General features: G+C 53.8%; 1 protein-coding gene across 1 annotated transcript in view; it reads left to right on the top strand.

Annotated features, from left to right (window-relative positions):
- RUNX3 (RUNX family transcription factor 3) overlaps positions 1-26,145 on the top strand; it is a 72,519-nt gene that overhangs the window by 30,209 nt on the left and 16,165 nt on the right. Inside the window, exons 2-4 of the mRNA XM_064281486.1 lie at positions 10,380-10,657; positions 12,516-12,672; positions 21,001-21,105. Of these exons, the coding sequence (XP_064137556.1) occupies positions 10,380-10,657; positions 12,516-12,672; positions 21,001-21,105 (540 nt within the window). The remainder of the gene's footprint in view (positions 1-10,379; positions 10,658-12,515; positions 12,673-21,000; positions 21,106-26,145) is intronic.

Genomic DNA, 26,145 nt, shown 5'->3' with positions numbered 1-26,145 from the left:
GCAGAGGAAACCTGGAGCATGATATAGCAGAGAAAGACGTTAGGAAAGACTTCTAGGTGTTTTGAATGGGGAGTTGGAGAAAGCTAATAAGTTTACAAGTGGCACGAACAACCCTAAAACTGGGGACACCCTCCCCCACCGGCCATGTGGATACAGGCCTAGGTCCGCTGTTGCACAGCTCAGTACCTAGCCCTTGGTTAACTGTTGACTGTCTGTGACCTCGAGCACCTTCAACTCTTGGGCCTCAGTTTTCCCATCTGTTGTTTGGGAATAATAAAGCCTGATCTCGAGCCCTAAGTTCAAATCTTAGCTTCCTTGCTGTGTAGAAGCCTCTCTGCACCTCAGTTTCTGCATCTGCTCAATTCATAAGGTTGCTTTGCCGGGTTCCTCAGATAACATAAGCAGAGTCTGGAGTAGGTGTTCAAGACACCCTACTCCCCAAGTGTGGCCAGGTAATAAGGGTCCAGAAAAGAGGCACCAACTAGCCGATGGGGTAACCTGTGGGCGATTGCTTATAAAATGCTCAAAGCCCAGTGCAAAATGCAAATGTGAGCCCTTTGTTCAAAAGTTATTAAGAATTTAAAGGCAGCGGCAGCAGAGCATAAAGCCAAGTGCAGGGCTCTCCTCAGCATGGGTCGCATGCCCTGGGTTATCTGTGGGGGCTCAAATCCAGTTCTGGGGGAGGGGCTCCAGGCCCTTCCGCTGTGGCTTCCAGCACCACAAGGTGGGCTATGCCCTCCCCGCCCCAGAGCCGCAGCTGGGATCCTGACCACCCAGCCCTGCTACTCTCAGTGGCCAGGGAAGGCGGCATAAAAGCCTGACTGTTCTCCGGCTCGTTATGCCCGTTTTTATCTCATGCCATGCATACAGCACATAGTTGATTGCTTTCCGCCAAGGGCCACACTTTTTTTCTTTTCCAGGGGGGACACTGGAAAGCCATGTGGCTTTTATTGCTGGCAGGAATGTCTGAGGCGTTCCTTCGCTACCACATGAAATGGAGCTGTCTGTAATCTTCATCTGCGTAAGGCCAAAGCCCCCGGTCTCCTCTGAGCTGTCGGCCTCTGAGATTAATTAAGGCTTCACAAGGACTGACAGTCATTAGGACCTTTTCTGGGAGGTGGAAAATCCCTAATGAGGCCACTGGGCCTCAGAGGTGCTGGGTGGGCAGTAGGGCGCAGACAGCCTGCCACGGAGAGGAAGGCAGCTGGACAGGGAGCCGGTGGGAGGCAGCCGGAGGGAGGTCAGAGCCAGGTTCGGCCCCTGGCCCGGACTGTAACCTTGACTGAGACTCCTCTCCTCCTGGGCCTCGGTTCCGCCATCTGATAAAGGGGGGTTTGGGTATATGAGTCTGTTGAGTCTGACGATTCTTATGCCAGGATTCTAACTCTATTCCATGATTGTAACTGCAAGCGTCTGATTGTGGTCTGTGAGAACAGAGCTTGGCGGTCAGGAATGTGGGCCCTGGGGCCAGGCTGCCTGTTTGGAATCCCAGCTCCAAGGCTCCCAATTGTGTGACCTTGGGCAAGTTACTGCACCCCTCTGTGCATCAGTTTTCTCCCCTGTAAAATGGGGTGATAATGGAGCTACCCCATAAAAACACTGTGAAGCCTGATTGAGTATGAAGCGTGGAACTGGCTGGCACGCTGAGAGCTCAACTGTTGTCAGTAACGATTAATAGAGCCCAGGATTCGAATTCCATGGTTTCAATCTGATCCCAGGATTGGATTCTGACTGGCTCCTATTCCTGCCACCTGATTAAGGCTTGGAGGCTTTCATTCCAAGGACCTATTTGAACCTGGAAATCCTGGTGTCCTTCCTTCACTGTAGGGTATGCAAGAGGTGATAGCCAATGATGAAGCCCCATCCTGGGGCTGGGGAAAGGGTGCACCCTTCCCAGAAGCCTCCTTGGGCTTCAAGCTACCAAGGTTCTCCTCACCGATTCCCCCCGCCTCAGTAAAGAGTCCTCTGATTTGATGGCTCTGCAAGTAGCTCTGTGTCCACCCACCGCTAAGAGTCTGAGTCCCAGCAGAGTGGAGACAGAGCCAGATCAAGGAGTCATGTTACTAGAAGGGCCCTTGAGACCTTCTTATTTGAACCTCTTAAGTTCTGAGGCCCAGAGAGGGGAAACTCTTTCCTCAGAGCTACACAGCTCTAGGAGACAAAAAAAAAGGAAGGCAGGAACCAGTATTTGTCAAGGAACCTACCATGATTTTCAACTCATCACAATCCCACGTGACAGAATTGAGCTGTCCTGTAGGGTTCCCTGTGTACTCTGCCCTCCCTACAGCCCTGCAAAGCTGAGATGATTCATTTTCTCCATTAAAAGCAAGGAAACTGCTGAGAAGCGAATGATCTGCCCACAATCACACTGTTAGAAAACCAGGCAGTGGAATTCTAATTCGAACCCAGGTCTTCTGGATCCCAGGTCTTAGAGGACCACAGCCAGGACTGTCAAACAGGAAGCCAAAGTTCAAGGGGAGTACTCAGTTAAAGCCCCGTGGAGTGTGTGGGGTGGGAGGGGACAGGAAGTAAGGGCTGCTGGGCCAGGTCCCGCTCTGGCCAGCCCACAGCTAGAAGGTTTAAGAATCTGGCAGCTTCTAGAGGCACATACCCAACAGAACAATCCAGACATGGACGAGAAAGGAGGCCAGAGACCCTATGGGCTCCCCTAAACTCTTTCCTAAGGAAAGAATTTACAAGCAACAGTGGGAAAAGGCAAGGATGCCCGCTATTGATTCAAACGCCTTCTGTGCCTCAGACATATGCTGAGTGTCCTGTTAGCCTCACAATTAACACAACTGTTGTTGTTGTTAGGTGCCATCAAGTCGATTTTGATTTTCGGCTCACAGAGTTGCCCCATGGTGTTTCCTAAGCTTAATTTGCACCCCGCATCATACTGAGTCTCAAAGACTTGAAGCCACTTACTTGGCCACAGTAAATGGCAGAGTAAGTTTCAAACTCAGGCCTGAATCTAACCTCCCTTCCCTCAATCTTTCACAGCCATTCCCTCTGGAGTCATTCTTATTTTGTTAGGAAGAGAGCTAGGCTTGGGTCTCCTGCTCCCAGGAAGCCCAAGTCAGTCTTCAAGGGTGCTTCTGAGGGAGGGATTTGAGAGAAGAGGACCCAGCCAGGCCCTGACAATAGTTTGCTGTGTGATTCTGGACACCCGTTCTACTGTCTGGGTGTCTGTGGCTGGGAACAGTGAGGGGCAGAGAACAAGCAGATACAGGGCTTTCCAATTTCTGAAGATTTAATACAAAATGCTGAGGGGGTTTGGGGAAGGGCAATAGACCCTAAGTGACCCAAGACCACACCCCGCCCCCCAATTGCCAGAACCTGGCATCAGGAGGGAGGAGTGTGACCAGGTCAGAGCAAATCCCAAGCCCTCACCCACCGGGGAAACCCTGGTGGTGTAGTGGTTAAGTGCTAATCAAAAGGTTGGCAGTTTGAATCCACCAGGCACTCTTTGGAATCTCTATGGGGCAGTTCCACTCTGTCCTTCGGGTCACTATGAGTTGGAATTGACTTGATGGCAATGGTTTTTTGTTTGTTTGTTTTTGTTTTCACCCACCCGGGAGTGGCCAGGCACGTTTGTGGATTAGAAAGAGTAGGAGCTGAGAAGGCTGTGAGTCATCACACAGTCCAGTAGCCTCTGCTGGTTTTACAGGCAAAGAAAACGCTCAGGTAGCAGAGGGCCACCAGCAAATGAAATTAGTGGCAGGGGTGATTCTGGAACCCAGGCCTCCTGGCCCCTATTCCAGCTACATGCAAGGCAAAGCTTGGGCCCCAAAACCCTGTGATCTGTGGCAGAAGGAGCATTCCCAACGTGGCCCTAGACACAGTTCATTTATTTGGCTTTTACTACATGCCACAGGCTTTTAAATTTGACCCCAACACCTTATGAGGTAGTTGGTAGTACTGGTCCCATTTTACAGATAAGACAACTGAGGCACAGAGAGAGTAGACAGCGTGACCAAGGCCACACAAGGAGTCTTCAGGAAAGCTGGGAGCTGGACCCAGACAGGCTCCACTGCTCTTAACTGTGATACTCCTCTGTTTCTGCCTTCCTAGGCTCCCCACCTTCACCCTGACCAGAGCCACAGCCACGGGACAATGATAATGGTAACAATAATAATAGCACTCAAATGTTCAGACTTTGTGCAAAGCACTTTACATACCTAATCTCACCTCCATCTAGCTTTGGTTATGGCCTCAGTTTCCCCTTCTGTAAAATGGACAGAATAAAATCTCTACACTGAAGAGGTGGCATGAGGTTATCAATAATTGGGGTAGAACTCGCAGCACACAGTGGGCATTTAATAAACTTGGTCAGTTCCTATTCACAAAGCAAAAGTGATGGGCAGGGAGGGCAATAGACACCCAAGCCAGCGGTGGAAGCGGAAACCGGAATCCTTCTCCCTGGCTCGGGTTAAGGCCTGCTTCCTCCCCTCTGTGCCAGGCCCTTGCTGGGACTCCCGTGCGCTTGTGCACTCCCTCTCTCCCCTTTCCTTCTGACCGGGTTCCTCCACTGGAGGAGGTGGCAAGGGGCTGGGTGTGGAGGAGGGGGCCATGGGCTCCAGCCCAGAGGTCACAGCGAAACCCACTGGGGTTCCGCAGAGAGCAGGCCAGCGTCTGGAGACACGGCGGAAAGTGCACACCCGTCCTTCAGATAGGGACACTGAAGCCCCAGGGAGACGGGGCCAACTCCGGCATTTCCCCTCGGGCGGCAGTCGTTGGGGTTGCATCCGGCCGGAGGCGGTGCCCGCGGCTCCAACGTGCTCGCCCCAGCCCTGGGCTTGGGCAGTGGGCTCGGGAGGGCGGAGATCAGCCCCTGACTCAGGCCAGGTCTCTCTTCTTCCTCGGTGACGAGGGCCACGTCTCTCCGGTTCGGGGGCCTCAGTGTTCTCACCTGTAAATCGGGAACTACAGCTGATCCTGCATCAAGGTGCATAGGTTCTGTGGGAGAGAGTGCAGTGGGCCCTCCTGAGTGACCCTAAACAATCCATTGCCATTAAGTCGATTCCGACTCATAGCGACCCTATATAGATCTGCCCCATCGGGTTTCTAAGGAGTGGCTGGTGGATTTGAACTGCCAACCTTTTGGTTAGCAGCCGAGCTCTTAATCACTGCACCACCAGAGCTCCTTGAGTGACCCTGGCAAGCCCCTGTCTCCAGAGCCCCGTTTTGAACTGGTCTGCTTTTTTCCAAGTCCGTGGCTGTTACTAACAGGGTGCTATGGCTTCTAGCTCTCCACAGCACTAACAACAAGCCCCACCACCATCGTAATAGCACACCAGCACCAGTTGCCATAAAGTCGATTCTGATTCATAGCGACCCTCTAGGACAGAGCAGAACTGCCTATAGGGTTTCCAAGGCTGCAATCTTTACAAAAGCAGACTGCCACATTTTTCTCTTGCAGAGTGGCTGGTGGGTTCCAACTGCCAAACAGGTGACCATTCACTTGGCAGCTGAGCGCTTAAGTACTGCGCCACCAGGGTTCCTTTGTATATGTCTATGTATATCACACAATGTATGTATATGCCTATTGAGTCAAGAAAAGGACTTGATGGCACCTAACAACCTATATCTATACAGATGCTGATGTAAATACCGTCGGTACCTCACTTAATCAACGGGGGAGGGGATGGTGTGGATGTCAGGTGGTGCCTCTGCCCTCCAAATTTGAAATCAGACCTAGTTTTTAACCTGCTCTGGTCCTCTCTAGCCAGGTAAACCTTAGGCAACTTTCTTCTTTGGTTAAATGGGCATAACATGTGTCACCTAAGATTGATGTAAAATCGAATGATGCATGTAAAGTCCAAGCACAGCGCCTGGCGCACGGTAAAACCTCAGCAACTGCAGCTGTTACCAAGGCTCAGAGGACTGCAGAACCTCGGTGAAAGTCACATAACCGGTCAACGGCAGAGCCAGTAGCCGCGTCCTAACCATCATGCTCTCCCCAGCTCCTCTCCCTCCCCTCAGAGTGCAGCCCTTTCCCCCAAAAATTAAGACTAAAACCAATCTCTGTAATCATGTGAAGACACACTTGTCCTCCCACATTCATGGGCTCTCCAGAGGTTGTCTGGGGGGGATGGTCCCAGAGCTAAGTTCTCTGGGGGGAGGGCCCCAACCATGCAGACAAAAATCTCCTAACCTAGATAAATTACCATTTTTCACTGATTCTAAGATGAATTTTTTATATACAGGTAAGTCCTAGTTCAATTAGCAGCATTTGTTTTCTTTCCTGCCAGCCAATTGATGGCGTTTTGGATACAATGTCCTCCCCCCCCCACCCCCAGAAAACCAAAACCAAACCCATTGCCACTGAGTCGATTCTGACTCACAAAATAAAAAACCCTATAAGACAGAGTAGAACTACCCTATAGAGTTTCCAAGGAGTGCCCGATGGATTGGAATTGCCAACCTTTTGGTCGGCAGCCGTAGCTTGCCTCAGCTCTTAACCTCTACGCCATGAGGGTTTCCCAAGGGATGACAGATCTTATTTTTTTCATAACAACAGTGACAGCTTGCATGGATAAAGCACCCCCTATCTGTCAGACCTCTGCTAAGCACTTTCCACACAACAATTCTATGAGAAGGCCGTTATTATTACCCCCACTTTACAGAGGTTTTAAACAATTCCCCCCAAGATCACAATAGGTGGTGGAAGAAGACAAATTCAGGCAGTCTAATCCTGCGCCTGAGGCTCTGAGGGGTTCTCTTTCGGCAGCCCATGGACCTCTAAGAAGGTTCTCCAGAGCATACATGTCCATTCCATGGTTGGGCACATTGGGGCATCCCCAACGCTCCCCAGGCAGCAGGACTCTGGAGGAATCAGACCCGCCCTCGGAAGCTCTCTGGATGGCGGGAGACACGTGCTGGCACCTCGCCACCCCGAGTGCACTCAGTGCACTCCTAGACACCCTGGGGAGACAAGCGGCCAGCTGAGTGCCTGTCATAGGGTCGTTCGGATCCCACGGACCCCCTCCTGGGGCAAAGGGCCAGGGCAGCAGGAGTGGTCCCCAGAACCAGTGCTCTGCAGGCCTCAAGCTGGGGCCTGGGTGCCAGTTTACCAGACTCTAGGCCAAAGGAGGGGAGGAGAGTATCCTGACTTCCCAAGTCCTCACCCTGCTGCAGACAATTTGTGATGGGGGCCATATGAGAGAGGCAGGCTGTTAGTCCATCAGTCCTGGAGGAGGAAAGACATGTCCCGGGTACGGTGTGGGGGAGCAACCAGCTAACTGTCCCTTTGTCGGTCAAAACAGCAAAAAAGAGATGACAGTATGTCAGTCATGCATGGGGAGGAAGCAGGTTGGCCGTCGGTGGAAACTGGGAACTAGCTGTCCTGTTCTTTTGTGCGTGCTCCCTTCCTGCTTCTCCCCAAAGAGACTGGAAAGGACTGTGCAGGGGAGCAGTCCTGCTGGTCAGAGGCAGGAGGGACCCTCAGTGTGTCGGAGATGGGAAGGGAAAGCCACTGTCCCTTGGAGGTGGGGAAGGCGGCCTTCGGTCTGACAGAAAGCCGTCCGTTTGTCCAGACATAGCGGCACAGATTTTGAAAAATTGGCAGGCTGTCTGTCCAGAAAGGGTAGCTCATAGGAAGCAGCCTGCCGCGCCTGGACGCGGGTGCTGCAGCTGGCGCGCATCTGTGCGCAGGACGGGTCCCGGCAGCTCGGCCTCCGGCAAGGCGCAGGTTCCAACTAGCGGTGGCTCCCGGGACTGCTCCTGCCCCGGCAGCCACAGCGACCTGCGGCTGGGGCCCCCAGCATCCGACATCCCCATCTCCAGGCTCCCGCGCCCACGGGCAGCGAGCGCCCTCCCGAGGGACGTAGCTTTGCCGGGTCCTGTGCCACTTGCCGGGACCCACATGAGCCCTATTCCCTGGAAACCCGTTTGCGAACCCGAGGCGGGTGGGAGGGGCAACTAAATCAGGCAGAGGGGCAACTGAGGGCGAGGGTGCAAACTGAAACCACCCTACGAATCGAATTTCTCAACCACAGACGCAGCGGGTCTGGCCCCACAGCCGCTCGAGGGCAGCAAGCGGTGCTGGTCCTCGCTGGTCCCCAGCCCTACCCCACCACTACGCGGTGGGCCTTTCCTGGGGAAGCTCCCGAATGTCGGGCACACTGAGGCCCGGATCCCTTGCTTTCCTCATTCCGCTGCTCTTGCCAGAGCTTCCAAAGGTCCGTGGACTGCCTTTGGCCCAGGATTCTCGAATCCGAGGAACTGACGCTCTTAAAAGATACAGTAAGGAACTCTCACCGTCCCCGCTTTTGAAATGGTCTGAGAGGCTGAAGTGAGGTCCCGAGAGAGGAACGTACCCATTGCCGTCGAGTGGATTCCGACTCATAGCAACCCTATAGGACAGAGTAGGACTGCCCCATACAGTTTCCAAGGAGCGCCTGGTGGATTCCAACTGCAGGTCTTTTGGTTAGCAGCCCTAGCGCTTAACCACCACACCACTGAGAGGGGAAGGGGCCAGCTTTGCCGGTGGCCGCCGTTGGGCCAGAGCCATCCCCGCAGGAGCGCACGCGGGGTTTGATTTCGTTTGGCTACAACGAAATAGAGTGCACTAGACAGGGCTCAGATCCCGGGTGGGCTCTGACAGCCGCCATGGGGTCTTTTGCTTCTTTGCCCACGAGGCTTGCAATTCGTCGTTTTGCACCTGTCCTGCGCTGGGGGCAACGAAAATCCAGCCCATTCTCCAAAGCGGCCGGGAAATCGGGCGCGCATTCGTTCCGGAGAGTCTGGGGAGCGCAGCTAGGCCAGTAATCCTGAATGGGGGTTTTGATCCCTCCGGTTCCCCTCCCTTTTGTGGCCCGGTCCTAGGCCCACTGGCCTGGCCTAGGACTCGGGAGAGGGGGAGGCGGTTTGCAGCGAAGCCTTAGGAATAGTTGGGCCCCGCAGCTGGTAGTGAGAGCGGAAACCCAGGGCTTGGCGCGCAGGCAGTGCCTTGTCAAAGCTGTTCGCATCCCGCGGGTCCGGGAAGACATGGGCTCAGACCTACGAGGGCCATGTTCCTTCCACATGAAGAAAATTCTCTTCTTTGGAAACGGGGGCCTTAACTTTGCAGTCAGTCCCTCGTTCTCTGACGTTTTCTTCCCTGCACGGCCCCACGCCCTTCTCCACCATCCAGGACCGCAGTTGCATTCGCGGAGGAAAAAAGTCTGGGGCAAACACTCGCGTTTTTCAGGCCCCTTCCTGTGTGCCAAAGCGCCACAGGCTGCCACAGTGAAGAACGACTCAGCTAGGCCTGCGCAATCCTGAAAATTGTTTTGAGGGGAGAGCAGAGAGGAGCGAGGTTTGTCTCCCCCGAGCCGGATGCGGGCCCGTGGGAGACTCCTCCTCCCTCTGTCCCCAGGTTGGCACCGGGGCCCCGAGGCCCAAGCCAAACCCCGCAGGGCTGGGAGCTGCAGAAGGGCTGGCGCGCTGTCCCTGGCCGGTCCCGGACGGCGCGGAATCTCTTGTGCAACGCAGGCTCTTGGTTCAAAATAATTTACGGGACGGGGGATGGGGAGCTTCTTTTAGGCGGCTCCCCGCTGGGTGTCACCGGCCCTGGGGCCCTCGCGGCCCCCAGCTGAGGGTGGAGGCGTCACAGGCCCCGGGCACCTAGAGCTCGGGAAGCTGCGGCCGCGGCCAGCTAGGAGGGAAGAAGAAAGGGGGGGTGCAGCCCCCGCGTCAGGGGAGACGCGACCTCGGCGCCTTCTGTGGGGCCCGGACGTTTTAAACAAATTTTCAGCATCGGCGGGCTCCCCAGAACTCTCCAGGGGCCCTCAGCCACAGCCTTGGGGCCTCCGACTCGGGCGTTCTCCACGGGGCGGGGCTGCCGGAGGCCCCGCCCACCCCGTTGGGCGGCTTTTGGCGGTCCCGGTCCTCCCCTCCCGAGTGCCGCCAAGGTACCCGCGATGGGGGCTCCCATTGGCTGCGCGACGCGTCGCTCGGGGCCGGCCCCGCCCCCGCGGGCCCCGGGGTACTAACCCCTCGCTGCTCCCGCGGCGCCTCCACTTGATTCTCGAGGTTTTGTTGTGGGGCCGCCGGCGCGCAGTCGGTGGGGCGGCCGTGGGCGGCCGTGGGGGCGGGAGGCGGGGGCGCAGCCCGCACGGGCGCTGCCTCGGGACCGCGCGAGGGGCGGCCGCCGGGGGCCGCACGCCCGGGATGCGGGAGTAGCGGGCCAGGCTGCGCGCGGCCGTCGGGGCGGCGAGGCCTCGCTGCGGGCGGGCCCGGCGGGGCGTCCCCGGCACCGCCCCCTGCACCCTGAGGCCCCGCTCCGCCGCCGCCGCTTCTGCTTTCCCGCTTCCAGCGGCCGCGGCGGCCGAGGAGGCGCCCGAGCCGCCGCCGCCCGCCCGGCGCCCTGACGGCCGCTGTTATGCGTATTCCTGTAGACCCGAGCACCAGCCGCCGCTTCACACCTCCCTCCACGGCCTTCTCCTGCGGCGGCGGCGGCGGCGGCGGCGGCGGCAAGATGGGTGAGAACAGCGGCGCGCTGAGCGCTCCGGCGGCCGTGGCCCCCGGCGGGCGCGCCCGGCCCGAGGTGCGCTCGGTGGTGGACGTGCTGGCAGACCACGCGGGCGAGCTCGTGCGCACCGACAGCCCCAACTTCCTTTGCTCCGTGCTGCCCTCGCACTGGCGCTGCAACAAGACGCTGCCCGTCGCCTTCAAGGTGAGTGCGGGGCCCGGGGCGGGAGGACACTGGCCCTGGGTTCCCGGCCTCCCCGCTGCAGGAGCCGGGCCCCGAGAGGGAAGGGGAGCGGGGAGGACGTGCCTGCTACCCCGCGGCGAGACCCGGGCGCCCCGCAGCCCGGACGCAAGGCGCATTAGGCCTCGCTGCGCGCTCGGCCCCGCGGCTTCGGGCGTTCTATGCTGGATGCGCCCCGCACAGATGACTTTTAAGGGACATGTCTCCCTCCACCTGGGCTTCGGAAAGCCTTGTGGAGAGACGTTGATGCGGAAACGGGCAGATGGGGCTTGACTTTCCCAGCCCGGGCCTTTCGGGCACAGCCCTGCGGGCAACCGGGAAGAGGATCCCCGGGACTGGGGCGAGGAGACCCGAGGTGGGGTGCAGAGGTAGGACAGGGCCGACCCTCCGCTGCTGGTAGCACCCCTCCTGCACCACTTCAGAAACACTTCCTGCTCATACCGTACCCCTCAACCTCTGGCGTCTGAAAGGCGACCTAGGCCGGGAACCCGGAGCACTTCACTCTAAATGGCTGCGCCGGGGTGTTCTGCGTCCCGAATGCCAAGCTGAGCTGGGGGCACTCCCACCCCCTTGAAGCCCCTAGCCTTCAGAGGATCCTTTTCTCAGTGCCAAGGAGTAGGCGACTGTTTCGTTTTCATTTTTTTAAGGGGGCAGCGAGATGAAACGAAAACGCCTTGGTTTTCCCCTAAACCTCTCACAGCTGCCTTGAGAAAGGGCAGGGCAGGAAGGGACGGCGGCCGGGGTGGTGGTGCCCGAGGTGGCTGGAAACAGCGGCCGCTGGCAGCTGAGGCCGTCCTCGCTCCCATTAAGACGACTCCGAATTGGAAAAAGGGATGAGTGGCTCTTTGAGGTCTCCCTGGTGACATCTTAAAATACCAGTGGGGGAAATCTCCAGGGGAGGAGGAGGAAGGGTGGGGGAGGAGGCCCGTGTGACTTTAATCGTCAGATCGGAGGTTTTACTGTCACTTGGAGCTTAAAAGGAATCTTTGAAATTAAAAGAAGACAGGATGTTGACAGGAAATCTGGCCTTTTTAATCAGACCCCAAACATTTTCTCCTTGAAATTTTTACCATCTGGATCCCCAGTCCCTGCACGCGGCAGCCACGTTTAAATGACTGTGACTCCGGCTTCAGAGTCTGATTCCTTTTCCAAAGGCGGCTGCCTCTCCATGCTGGGGGGGCGGGGGGGAGCGGGTATCAGAAGGCCATCTCTACCTCCACCCGGCAATTCCCAGCAGGTGCATCCTTCTGCTATCAAAAGCCCCCCTCCACCCCCCACCGTAAGGAGGTTTTCTGGACCACTCCTAACGGAGCACCAGCTTGCTTTAACGTCTTCCCTGCATAACGGATTCAAGCTCCAAAGAGGCTGATAAACTGGGCCAAATGCCACACCCCAAACAACTCTTGCATTCATGGGGTGCTGGAGCAGTTCTATTATTATTGTTGTTTGACATTATTTTTACTTAGAGACTCGGTTGCATGCTGATAGCGCTTTTGCTCAAGCCGAAGGGAAGAAGGCAGCCCACGTCACAGCGACTGAGCCAGTTCACTGCGCCAGCGTAGGTTTAGTATAATTGAAAAGGTGATTTCTGGGGACACGGCTTAACTAGTTGATCCAGGACTTTGGTATGGAAGGTGGAGATTTCCTCCCCTTGTTTTGGTTATCTTTGGGAATAGTCTTTGTTTTTAAGCTTCTTCCCCACCCACCGTTTAAGAAATCCGCAGTGCGCCAGGGACCTAGGGGAGCTGCTGGCCTAGCCCCTCCCCTCCTTTCCCTTGCCTTCCCCAGCCTTTCTAAGCTGCCCCCTCCCCCGTGCCCTCAGGTGGTGGCTCTGGGGGACGTGCCAGATGGGACGGTGGTGACCGTGATGGCAGGCAATGATGAGAACTACTCGGCGGAACTGCGCAACGCCTCGGCCGTCATGAAGAACCAGGTGGCCAGGTTCAATGACCTTCGATTTGTGGGCCGCAGCGGGCGAGGTGAGCGGGAGGGAGACCGCAGCAGCCCTGACGCGCGGACTGTGGCAGAGGTGGGGGGAGGAAAGCCGAGAGAGAGAGGACTCAGGATCCCAAGGGGAGTGCCAGAAACAGGTCTCCAGGCCCAGCCCTGTCTAAAACAGCCGGCTGGAACCCTGTATGGTGTTTCAGAATGCTTTGAGGATGTGAAGAAAGTTAGGGTTCTCTTGCCCAAAAAAAGACAGTTTTCATCCGCTTTCTAGCAAGTACTAACCCCTGTAGCCTTCCGTGCTCCATGCTTCCCGGTTAAGCACCCATGGTCACGCAGAAGATGCACAAAAGGTTGCACAAAAAGAGATTGTGGGTGAACAAGCTGAGAAAGGGGGACTTGGAGGTTTTTCAGCAAGCAGGCTTAGAGGACGAGTCCTTGGCCTTTGGGGCCCAGGTGCCCCAGCAGCTCTCCCCACTGGGTCAGAAATCTCCCCCATGCCTCTAGGTCACCTCTCCCCAGCTTTGGTCTCCCAAAGCCACAGTTTCCCCAGCCCTTTGATCCCCAACATAGTTTAGAAGAGAAAGGAGCACAGTGCAGGATGGTAAATGTTGGAAAGCACAGCCGAATGACTAACATCTCCTGCCCCAGAGTCAAGACTGGTGTGCCACCCTGCCTGTCTGATCTTCCTTGGCCTTATGAGGGAAGGTAGAACAGGACAGCACTATAGCTGCTGCCAGGGGCTGTTGGGTGGGAGGCTGCTGAGACCCTGAACTCCATCACTTCACTTCTGGACAGAGAAGTTCCAGAAACGCTGCCCCCGCGAAACGGAAAATGGAGGGTTTGCTGGCCCTTTAAGATCAGTCTTCCTCAGAGGTGGCTCAGGCCAGGAGTGCCCTTCCCCAGCCTCAGGCCTGCCCCTCCAGCTTTGTTAAGAAAGTGAGTCGGTCCCTTGCTCAACACAGGCTGAAGCAGAATTGTACTTTTCATCACCAATAAACAAGGCCTTCTCAGGGTCTGAGTTCCCTTTGAGCCGCCAGCCCCGTTCGGAAACGGGCATCTGGGCACCATTTTTTCCTCTCTAACCATTCAGTGTATACATACAAATGTCAAACATATTTTGACTTTTCAGCATTAATTAAAACCAGGGCATTATTTGCATGTAATAACTGTTTACTTGTTACTTTTTATGAAACTGAAATAGTTTACATTCTTTCAAACATTTCCTGTCCCTGTTGGCTCCCTTCCCCACGCACAGATTTCTTTCAAACGGTGCCCTTAACTGGTTGCAGGTTGATGGATGGAAAATGTTTGCTTTTATGAATTAAGCTTTCATTGCTGCTCCTAATTAGTCTCCAAGCCCCTTTTGTCATCCCCAATCTCTCAAACCCTTTGCAATTTAATCCCAAACCCCGGCCCCGAGAGGAGAGTCACTTGCTGGTCTGTGGTTGGCACGGCTGGCGGTTTGACTGCAGGGCGGTGGCTGGACCGAGCCACCCCAGGTCTGCCAGGCCGGGCGGGGGACAGGGGGCACTATAGCTGCTGCCTCTTGTGAGGCTGGCTGAAGGGGAGGTCAGCTCCCGGGAGCCCACGACGGCACCAGGAGCTCTGTCCTTCCTTCCCACAGCCCCTCCCTCCTCTTACCCTGCTCCTCTCCTAGGAGGTGAAAACGTAGAGAAATAAGAGATGAGAATTCTCTGGCCATTGTGGGCACTGAAGATGATTTCTTTGTGGCTTCAAGCCCACAGATCTGCGCCCACCCTGCCCCCCCTCCCCAAGGCCTGCAGGGAGGGAGATGGTTTCCAAAGAGTCATTTAGCAGCACACCCTTGGAGCAGGCATGACTAAGGCTGGATTTGGGCTCTGGGAGATAGGCGCAGGAGGCTGAGTTTATAAACTGCTCTCACAGCCTCACTGTCACTGGTCTCAGCGGTCCTGGTAGGCAGGACAGAGGCCTGAGTAGCAGTTCTGACCACCTGTAGAACTCTAGATGAGGCATTTAGCCCCTGGAGGCTCACAGCCTCTGAGAGCTTAGCCCACCTGGGTTGGAGTCCAAGCTCTGACACTGATTTGCAGGGTAATATTGGGCAAATTGCTTAACCTCTGTGTGCCTCAGTTTCCTCATCCATAAAATGGGGCTAATGATACCTCTCATGGGATTTTGTGAGGATGAAAGAAATTGATACAAGCCTATCAACTGACACATAGTGAGAGCTGGATGCCTGTTCGAGATTTCATTACTTCAAATGCCTGGGCCTTCAGGAGGTCTTTGAGGTCCCTTTGAGTGGTGACAGCCACTGATTGTCTGATTATGGTGTGGTTTGGGCGGGGGTGGGGGGGAAACCCAGATGGTGTGAATTGTTGAGTGGGAGAGGTGGAGGCGGCTGGCGTTGAGAATAGGGTGCAGGGTCTTGTACAGCAACTCATCTGCTGTACCCATTTCACAGATGGGGAAATTCCCATCTGAGAGAACAAATCACTGATTGACGCAGACAATCTGGGCCACTTTGGGAGTGGAATTTGGGGTTTGGGACCCAGAGCCCTTCCCTGGCTCTCTGAATTCTGCCAGGCATTAAGAAGCCAGGTGGAAGCTTCTACTTGTTGCTTGTTTCCTTGCTTCTTATTCCTTTATTCTGTCTTCATTCAGAAAGATAGTTTGCTATGAAAGATATACACACAGTAACATTACAAGCTCTTAAGATAAGGCTGAAGGTGTGAACCAAGAAGAGGCAGGGAAGGAAAACCAGATTACTGGTGTCTTCCTGCAGTGATTAGGTTGCCACCTTACCACACCCAGCGTCCCCTTATTATAATAAATATTTTGTAACACGCCCTTTGGAGCATAGTGGTTAACAGCTCCTCTGCTAATCAAAAGGTTGGCAATTTGAATCCACCAGCCCCTCCTTGGAAACCCTAGGGGGCGACTGTACTCTGTCCTATAAGGTCACCATGAGTCGGAATCGACCTGACTACAACAGGTTTGGTTTGGTTTTTAACATGCCCTTTACGTTGGAAACTCTGGTGGCGTAGTGGTTAAGAGCTACAGCTGCTAGCCAAAAGGTTGGCAGTTCAAATCCACCAGGTGCTCCTCAGAAACCCTATGGAGTAGTTCTATGAGTCGGAATCCACTCAATGGCAGTGGGTTTGGTTTGGGTTTGGTTTACCGTCCTGCTGTGGAGTTTGTAGCTATCATAGTCTGTCTACTTACATGCAGCTTCGAAATCTGTATAATTCTGTAGCTATAATGAAGAAGAAAGGGAAAGTAATTCATAATAAAATCTATCTTTGAATATGTAAATGTTGGGGCGAGACCACACTAGCGGGGTGGACACACGCTCACAACTCGATGCAGAAGCTCCTGAACGCCACAGTGCACCCAGCAAGCAGGTGGACGCGACTCTGAGTCAGAAAGCAGCTCTGTCGTCACTGACATGATTTTCAAAGTTGTGAACAACTCTTGGCAAAATTCTGAACAAAATTAAAAAAAAAAAAAAGGCAGTTTTCCCTCAATTTATACAGCACTTGTATTTCTGGAAAATTCTGTAGCTATTAGAAGTGTGCCCCCCAAAAAAAGGAATCACCTTGTTTTTAGAAAACTGAGTTAGGTTCATGGTTCAGAGAATTTTGATAAGCAAGTTTTTCACCCACAGGAGCAATGAATTAGTCACTGCCCTGTGCAGTACTGGGTATTGGCACCCTCCCCTCTCCATCCCCAAGTCCCACCAGGCTCTGTGATGGCCACTCACCACCCCAAATCTCCAAAATGGCCCCTAGGAGGTGCTCACTCAGAACCACTGACCTAGATGAAAAGGAAACGAGCGTTAGTCCCTGAACTGTCATTAACTGGTTAAAAAGAAGCAGTAGTATGTGAACAGAGATTTGGGGTGAGCTGAGGGGTCCCCTGGGTGAGCCAGGGTGACCGCTGTGGGGAAGGAAATACATGAAGACGCCATCTGATGTCAGAGGTCCCCCAAACATATGCCCTTCCGGCAGTGGAGCTCTTGTGGCTGTGTGGGTGGGGTTTATAACAGAGGAACCCAGGCCAGAGGTAGGAGGTCTTGCCAGAGGCCACACTGCCAACAGGGCTGTACTTGTTGATTGGCCTAGGACCATGGGTTCTAGGGGAATGTCTGGGGCTACTCAGCCCTGAGGGACACTTATTTCCCAGACGTGGGACTTCTTCCCCTCCCACCAGGACCAGCCCTTGGAGTGCCTTGACTTGTAATTCCTGGACTCCTGTGCTGATTCCGAGTTTGCCCAGAGTGTTTCACCAAAGTTGCCCACCCACTTTGTCTCCTCAGCAAGCATCCTACTCTGAGAAAGCCAGAGGTGGAAGAGTGGGATTGCTGTCGGGCAGAGAGAACGCTGGGGAGGGGCAGGGAGGGCAAGGGGCACTCAGAGGCAGCCTTCCCCACCCCTGGTTTTTGGGGCTTGAGGCCTCAGTGGAAGGGGCCTCAGATGCCCTGGATCAGCAGCCTCTTGGTCTCTGCCTCCTGCTGTACTTGACACCTACCCTTCCCACCTACTCCTGCTCCTGGGCCTCACCACACCCTTCGTCCCCATTCCCTCCCTACTCTTTTCGGGTACCTGGGAGGGGTGGTGCCCGGACCTGGAAACTGAGAGGAAGCTGTTGAGGAGTGCTGTTGACCTCAGGGGGGTTGCTGCCTGGTAGAGATGCTAGTGTCTCATTCCCCAGGAGCACGTCTTTAATGTGTGTGGACGGCTGGGCTGAGGGTCTCTTCAGCACATTCTAACCTTACTGGGCTCTACCTGCACACTATGTGACCCAGTGAACTCATTGTTCCTCTGTGAGCCTCAGTTTTCTCATCTGTAAAATGGAAACAGCAATCTCTGCCCTTGAGTCCTTTAACAAACATTTATTGAGCACCTGCTATGTGCCAGGTGCTGTTCTAGGGGTTGGGGACACAGCAGTGAACAAGACAAAAATTCTGACTTCCAGGGAGTTTACAGTCTAAGAGAGGGAGTTAGAAAATAAAACTAAAAAGTAAAGTGGATGGATTATTAGAGGTAATAAGCATTATGGAGAAATTCAAACAGGTAGAGGGAACAGAGAGAGTTGAGAGCAGGAGGCTCTGTGAGGCTGCAGACCTGGGTTCTTAAGGTTTTTCGCACCAGACCTCTGGCAGTCTGGTGAAGCCCATAAACCTTTCTCAGAATCAAGTTTTTAAATGCATAAAATGAAATATACAAGATTACAATGAAAACCAATTATAGTAAAACACAGCAGACAGGCTGTTAAAAAGCAGAATTGTGGTAAATGTGCTGCTTTGGCGAAGCATGAAATAACAAGGTCTAGCAGTTGGTTGATGACGACCATGACTTTGAAGCAGTGATAAACATGAAAGATATTTAGAGAAGTCTGCAATGACTGTAATGTGATATGTAAATACCTGTGACGTCTGCTGTTGACAAGGTCACAGGTACTGTTGATAATACCGCTGTGGATTGTTGTCGATGTTCATACTTGAGAGAAATGCTAAATTTCAGTTAGAGGTGAGGGACAGTAAAAACTACGTATTTTCCTATCCCCGTTCACAGCCCATTCAGCTCTAGGAGGGGCCCACGGATGCCAAGTTAAAAACGCCTGTTTTATGTATGTATAAAGTGACCAGGAAGGGCGTCGCTGAGAAGGCGACTTTTTAGTTGAGATCTGAAGGCAGTGAGGTGAGAAAAAGGAGCATTTAGGGAGCTGAGCGGCGCTGCTGCAGGGCTGGGGTCCAGCGGTCTCAGCCCAGCCAGCTGCTCTGGCTGGCTCGGGGCTGTCTACCTAAACTGCCATCGGCACGGAGACATCTGCCTACGGCACCACCCAGTTCCCACTGCAGGCCCAGGGATCCCCGATAGTGCCCTGCTGGTTGGAGCCTGGGCGGGTGGTCAGCAGGGCAATGCCAACTAAAAGGCCAGGGGACCTTAGGGTGAGGGAAGACTTGGAGGTAGGAGGAGAGGAGGGTCTCAGGAGGGGGCGGGCAGAGAGCCAGCTGCCTGATGTTTCCCTAGATCATCCGCACTTTCTGTTTCCAGAAATCATGGAAAGTGTCCCTGTGGTCTGAGAGTGAGGGGCCAAGTTTGTTCTTCTGACTCGGGACTCCAGGGGCCATGCCCTTTCCATTTCTGTCCCTGCCTCCAGCCTGCTGGCTCAGGAAAATTCTAGAGAGGCCCCGACGTTCCCAGTAGGAGTTACACCTCCCTTGCTCCTTAGCTTTAAACTTCCTCCGGGTGTCTCAGAGGCCCTTGGGTGCTTTGGTGTGGCCCCAGCAGCCCAGTTCAGTTAGTTTTGTTCTGATCCTCCCGTTTCTGGGGCTAGAATTTTCACCTCATCACTCAGCCAACAAATATCTCCCACGTGCAAAGAGAACCATGAGATGTGGGTCCCCTCCCTGAGCTGTCATCTCCCCACCTGCCAAGTGGGGATATTGAAAAGTGGTGGAAAGACAATGGAGGGATTTTCTTGGGCAGCCTCCCTCAGGTGCCCATCCAGTGCAGGCCACAGGGGATACCTGTGCACAAGGCCATTGGCCCTGCCCTCAGGGAGCTCCCTGCCTGCAACTGGGATCCAGAGAGGTATGGTGGGGGGCAGAGGACCAGAAGGTGGAGTCTGACTTGGGGCATCAGCAGACCTCCATGCCCCCACCTCCTACATCCTGGAGGCTTAGGATTACTGGAGAATTCAGCAAGAAGGGAACTCTTCCATCACTGAAGGTGCTGGGGAAGTTGGGTTACCCTTGGAAGAAAAATCCTTCCCTTCTACCATGCCAACCAGTAAACCTCCAGATAAATTGAAGAATTAATGTAAGAAGTAGAGAGACTGTTGTTTGTTTAAGGTAAAACTATATCTGCTTTCTAGATGGCGGGGGGAGGGGGGAGGAACTATCCCAACATAAAGACAATAGAAGAAATCACAAAAGATTGATGAGAGAGAAAACTGAAAATGAAAAAGAGTTTTATGTCAGAAAATGAAAAGGCCAATGAACTAGGAAAGCAAAAGGCCATGAATATGACACAGGAAATGTTAACAAACCCAGTATGTAACAATTTTTTTTTAAAGGCACTAGAAAGAGCCTTAATAGGAAGGTACAAAAGAACATGAAGAAATAATATATGTTGGATTATGATGGATAAGAAACAAAGAAAAAGTTTCAGTCTCGTTAATAACAGGACAAAGGCAAACGAAATCAAAGAGTTTCCAAGCCCTTCCCTCCTGATAGACAGGGTCGTGGTGTTGATAGCAATGTGACACATGGTCACATCCTGGTCCCCATGACTGAAATCCTGGTGCCACTTTCTGAAGAGTCTCCTCTCGAGAGATCAGCACCCGCAATTATGTCTGAACTCACGGATGCAGTGAAATCACTCTCCACTTCTTGGAGTCTCTTCTAAGGAAGTAAGCAGAGATATAGGCAAAGATTTTCAGAATCAGAAGGTCATTGTTCTATTTCAAATGGCAAGAAGTTATTATTTTAAAGTTTTTTTTTTTTTTTTGCTTTTTGCTCTTAGGAATTTTGAATGGAGACTTTGGAGCCAAATGTATATCTAAAAATAGAACAGCATTCTGGAAATAACAGTCGTGTCTACAAATTAAATGTCTGCAGCTCCCAAATCGTTCCTTTTCCAGCCACAGCTGCACACACCAATAAGAAATTAGCAACGATGTAAATACCCCAAGAGTCAGGAAATGGGTAAATAAAAGATGAGGCTTCCATGAGTTGAAATAATTTGCAGCCATTAAATAATGAAGTTTATGAAGAATTTTTAGTGACATGGGAGAGTGCTTATGATGTGATGTTAAATGAAAAAAGCAGGGTACAAAAATAAATTTCTAGTGCCACCGCAACTATGTAAATACACATACCCGTACAAAAAGGATCGGAGGAGAAAACACCCAAATGCTGACAGTGTTTGTCTCTCGTTAGTGGGCTTCGGGATGACTCTTTCTTCTTTGTTACATTCTCTGGGTTCTTGAAATCTTCTACAAAGGTCATTAATGACTTTCAGGGGAAAAAAAAAAATTGCATCCATCCTTGCTTGTCACCGCAGAATTGTGAGGGATAGGAAGGATAGCACAAAGAAAGATCCAGAAGCAGGGAGGAAGTAAGCCAGAGTGGCCAGAGCACGGGGTGGGACAAAGGTGATAAAGTTAGTGTCAGATGTCCAGGGGCTTTGAATGCCAGACCCAGCAGTTTGACCTTCACCCAGAGTCCCATCTTCTGTCCAGGTTCAAAGGAGAGAGACTTGCCCCTTCTTGAAGGTTAGGAACTTCTAGGGGTGGGGTGCACGGTGGGAGACTAGGGTGCTGTGAATAGCTCCAGGTGCCAACCTCCTGCCTTTATCTTCCCCCACACCCAGGGAAGAGCTTCACCCTGACCATCACCGTGTTCACCAACCCTACCCAAGTAGCCACCTACCACCGAGCCATCAAGGTGACCGTGGATGGACCGCGGGAGCCCAGACGTAAGTGTCGGAGTCACTGAGCACCCTGGGCAGGGGAGGAGAACCCAGTGGGGGAAGAGCAGCAGTGAAGGTCAGACAGATGACACTGGGTTCCTGGAGCACGGCTGGGGGGAGGGGGCTGCGGTCCTCAGCTCTGCTCCTCTGCCCAACACATGCTTTGTGTGCCTGCCAACAAAGCCCTGAATACTCTGGGCTTAGCCCCGACTACAGAAGGCCAGAAAGGCGGCCAGGAGGATGAGTGGTGGTGGGACAGTGCCAGGACTGTCTTGTTGACACCCTTCCACTCTGGTGGGTTGACTGCCCCTTGGGGGTCAGCTGGGGGCGTGCGGATTTGCATCAGCCAAGGAAGGAAAGGGATGGAAGAGGCTTCAGCCCTGTTTGTGGCTTGGGTGTGGGGGCTAGGAGTGAGGGGGTGGCAGCAGGGCCAGGTCTGCTCTGTTCCACCCCAGCTTCCTCTGCTGGTGGCTAAGGTGGGAGGGAGGGAGGGAAAAAACAAGAGGCTGGAGCTGGTCGGAGTCCTTCCTGGAAACTCCCTTTGAAAGTTTGTGATTTGCTCAAGGTCAGACAGGTAGTGAGATGGATTGGGATTTGAGCCCAGGCGCTCTGACCCCAGGGCCAACACAAGTGAGATCAGGAACGCAAATGTGATTCTGCAGTGATTTATTGAGCACCTGCTATGGGCAGAGGAACCCTAGCGGTACAGTGGTTAAGTGGCCAGCTGCTAACCAAAAGGTCAGTAGTTTGAACCCACTAGCCGCTCTGTGGGAGATAGATGTGGCAGCCTGCTCCAGTAAAGATTACAGCCGGGAAGCCCTGTGGGGCAGTTCACCTCTGTCCTACAGGGTCGCTGTGAGTCAGAATGAACTCGATGGCAGTGGGCTTTTTTTTGTTTTTACAATGGGAGGGAGTCCTGATTCATGTGTTTTAGCATTAAAGGGAGTTTGTGTTAAATTTTCTTCTGCTTTCTGAAGAACCTAGAGTTTGCAGATTTAGACCAAGAAATCTGTAGGGGCAGCTACCACAGAGTAGACTACAGGTCTGTTTGCATGAATGAATGAAACAAATTGCCAGCCAGCTGCTCTGGCCTGGCTGCTCCTGAGCTGTGGCCTGAGCGTTTGTCAGGACTCTGCCCACTCATGACCTGTTCCATCTGTTTTGCGAGCTGCTCTGTCCATCTCTTTTTTTGTAATCAAGGCCTTTTGCAGTTTAGAAAACCCCCCACATTCATTATCCCAGGGATCCTTGTGACAGCAGAGCCAAGGGCTCCCAGTGAGGAAGTGGAGCTCCTGGCCACTGGCCTCACACTGAGCCAGGTGGTGGGAGGGGCCCTGGACTCAGTCTTCCTAGAGACCACTGAGGGGCCCCGGGAGGCTTGGAAATGGAGTGCGTTGTGCCAGGGCCTCTCAGTGAGGGCACCCAGCCTAGCCCTGGGCTGGCCCCTCCCTTCTTGGGACTCAGGCAGATCTGGCTCCCCATATGTCCAATTCCTGGCCCATTCCACAGTCGGGAAAGGCTCGGGGCTGGGCTCAGTGGCCCTGGAAGAGCTTCCTCCAGGCCTCTCAGGGTCACCCCCTCTGCCTCTCCTGAGCACCAGCATGTGGTCATGAGCTCCTGGCCAGCACCTGCTCTGGCCAGAGTTCCCACTGGTCCTTCCTGCTGGGATCCCACATGAACAGGTCCATGCCTTTGGCCTTGGACTTCATGACCTTGGGCAAGTCATGCCTCCTTTCTGGCCTCAGTTGTGTTATCTGTGAACTGGGTCAGTGACCCAGGCCTACTCTAGGAAGCCCAAGGTGGTGATGGCTGAGAAATTTTTGTGATTATTCCACCAGACTGCCTGACTGTGGGACCTTGGGCAAGTCATCTCCATGCCTTAGTTCCTTTGTTTGAAAAGGGGATTTATACAGGTGGCTAGCTCGTGGTGCAATTGTGAGAAAACGTGCCAACCTGTGTAAACACTTAGAGGAGATTGGCAGGTGCTCATTCATGTAACTGTGGTTATTACTCGCCCTGTGACCTTGGACAAGTCACTGGCCTCAGCTCTCCCATCCATGAAATGGGGATGGCATCACCACCCTGCAGGCCTGGAGATCAGTGGCCAAGTGTGTACTATACCTGGCTGTAGCAGAGGGAGGGTCCTCGTGATTCGTTGGATCCATGCCATTCTGTTATCCTGGTACCCAGCTCCTCCCTGTACTCCCACCACTACCATTAGCTGGTGGTGAGCCTCTCCTGGTCAGCAGCAGGGTGGCTGCTGAGAACCTCAGGCCATGTTAATAGAGGTGTAGAGTCTCGAATGAAGGAGGTGATTGTCCAGTTCTAAGTCTCCAGGGTCAGAATCAAGACAGACAGGAGCCAAATTGGGGCCAATGTGAGGGTAAACGAATGAGGATAAAGTCTTCATTAATCGATCCTTAACAGCCCCAGGAGGAGACAGAGGCCAAGGAGTTAAAGCCACTTGCCCGAGGGTGAGCTTCAGTGGACTCTGGGGTCTCCAGCCTGGAGCTCAGGCAAGTGAGGGCCACATGGAAGGGCCTTTCGTGCCTCAGCGTCCTTATCTGTAAAATGGAGGTGATATTAGTATCTGCCTTAGGGGATTTTTGTGTGGGTTAGATGAGTTTACAGCAACCCAGCCCACAGGAAATGTCCAAGAACCCTCATGGATTACAGCCCACCTTTTGAGCTCCAGGATTCCCTTTCGGGGCTTTTATCCTGCCTTTCCATTCCGGCCTCATGTGAGGGCTGAGCCTTCTACGGGGGGTAGGGTTGGGATAAGGGCTGGTCCTGGGAGCCAAGGAGTGGGAGTCGCAGATCCCTGAGGCCTAGCTGTGGGTTCTGTGGCTGGGTCGTTCCCCTCTGCTGCCCTGCAGAGCATGCCTGACCTGAAGCCAGGTGGCAAGCTGGGTTTGAAGGCTGGCTTGGTGGCTTCCTGCCTCTGTGGCCTCGGTTTCTGAGGTTCTCAATGCTGGTGTCCCTCGTAGTCACTGGGGGCTAGTTGCTTAGCCAGCCCCGGGATTCAGGCAGGAGGCAGCGCAGTGCCTGGCCACTTTGACATGGGGGTCTGTGGACCACAGTTTGACAGCCACTAAACCCATCTTCCTAGTTAAGCAGGTGCTGGTACCCGAAAGGGTAGGACACAGGTTATTAATCCTGGTTGAGCAGGGTGGTTCCCGCACCTTCCTTTTGGTTCACCAACTCCTTTAAGAACCTGAAAGCTGTGGACCCTTTTTTCCCAAAAACGTACATGGAATGATTTCAGCAAATATTTCCCTGGGCACCAACCATGTATCAGGCACTGTTCTAGAAGCTGGGGCACCTACCGCAGTGAACCCAACAGAAGGTTCCCACCCTCTTGGGGCTCACACTCTAGGGTGGGGAGAGATGGTAAACAAGTTTTGTTCTCACCATGGCCACAGGGCCCTGCTGTTCTGTGCCCTGTTTCCTCTCTCACCCCACTCCGGCAAGGTATGCCCCTGCCTCAGGGCCTTTGCACTTGCTATTTCCTCTGCCTGGAACACTCTTCCCCCCAGACACGCCCAGATGCATGGTGTCCATCCTGAAGTCTTTACTTAGACTTCTCTGTGAAGCCTTTCCTGGCCACCCTATTTTGGGTTGCACCCACCCATGCCCACCACTCCCCCTTGTCCTTCCCAGCTTTAATTTTACCCAGAGCACCTGTCATCTTCTAATATGCTCTGTGGTTCACTGATTTACTCCATTTATTATTCCTCTCCCCCTGCTATCGTATATGTGCCACAAGGGTAGGGGCTTGTTGTTGTTAGGTGCCATCGAGTCGGTTCCAACTCATAGTGACCCTATGTACAACAGAACGAAACACTGCCTGGTCATGCACCATCCTTACAATCATTGTTATGCTTGAGCTCATTGTTGCAGCCACTGTGTCGATCCAGCTCGTTGAGGGGCTTCCTCTTTTCCGCTGACCCTGTACTCTGCCAAGCATGATGTCCTTCTCCAGGGACTGATTCCTCCTGACAACATGTCCAAAGTATGTAAGATGCAGTCTCGCCATCCTTGCTTCTAACGAGCATTCTGGTTGTACTTCTTCCAAGACAGATTTGTTCGTGGGGGCTTATTTTCCTCTTTTCCAGGCACTGTTATAGGCCCCAGGGATACAAATGTGAGCACTTCTTAGGTGTTCGATAATTATTTGTTAAATAGACAAAGTAAATAAATACATAATTTGATTTCAGGTAATGAGAAGTCCTATGAAGGTGGGGAGGGGGGTGGGCTGTGGTTTTGGGCAGGGGCTCAAGGAGGCTTCCCGAAGAGGCAACATTTGAGCAGAGGCCTGAAAGAAGTAAGCAAATAGCCAGTGTGGTTGCTGGGGGCTTGAGGACTTGCTGTGGGCAGTAAAGGTGACCCTAAGCCTGCAGCTGAGCCTTTGAAGGTTCTAAAGCTGCCAGCTTCTCCCTCAGCTTCAGGTGTGGGGAGGCAGAGGAGTACCTAGGCTGAGGAGAGGCATCTGCTTCTGTCCCAGCTCCCAAGGCTCCCACAGCCCCCAGGAGCATCTCCTCGGCTGGGAACAGCCTCAGGAAGCCAGGGAGTCAGCCCAGCAGGAGGGAAGGGGTTAACCTCAGACCTCCCTGGCTCCCCTAATCAACCCCAGGCCGCTGGAAGCCCCAGTTGCGGCCCTGGGAGGGAGCAGCCCGCCTCCCTGCCTGCTGGCCCCCCGCCAGCCCGTTTCCCTGCCCAGCCACCGACCCACGCTTTCATCCGCTCACAGGGGGCCGATTCACAGCAGACCACCCCAGGCCGCGCTGCTTTATAAATCCTCCCCCAGCACCCGCCTGCGATTCCGCGGCGGTTGTTAAAAGTCGGGTGTAAATCTCCTGACAGGCCGCAGAGCGGGCCTCAGGCCTAGGCGCCCCACCCCTTGGGCTGGGCAGACAGTAGCTGCTGTGTCTGGGCTGTGGCTGCGTCAGGGCCGAGCAGGGCAGCCAAAGGAGGTGGCCGAGTGGCTTCAGATGGGTGGAAAAAAAAAAAAGGGTGAAGGGCCTGGTAATTGGAGCCCACATTGTT

The sequence above is a fragment of the Loxodonta africana genome, chromosome 3 (genome assembly GCF_030014295.1).
Source record: "Loxodonta africana isolate mLoxAfr1 chromosome 3, mLoxAfr1.hap2, whole genome shotgun sequence".
NCBI lineage: Eukaryota > Metazoa > Chordata > Mammalia > Proboscidea > Elephantidae > Loxodonta > Loxodonta africana.
This window is presented reverse-complemented; position numbering and strand designations above follow the sequence as displayed.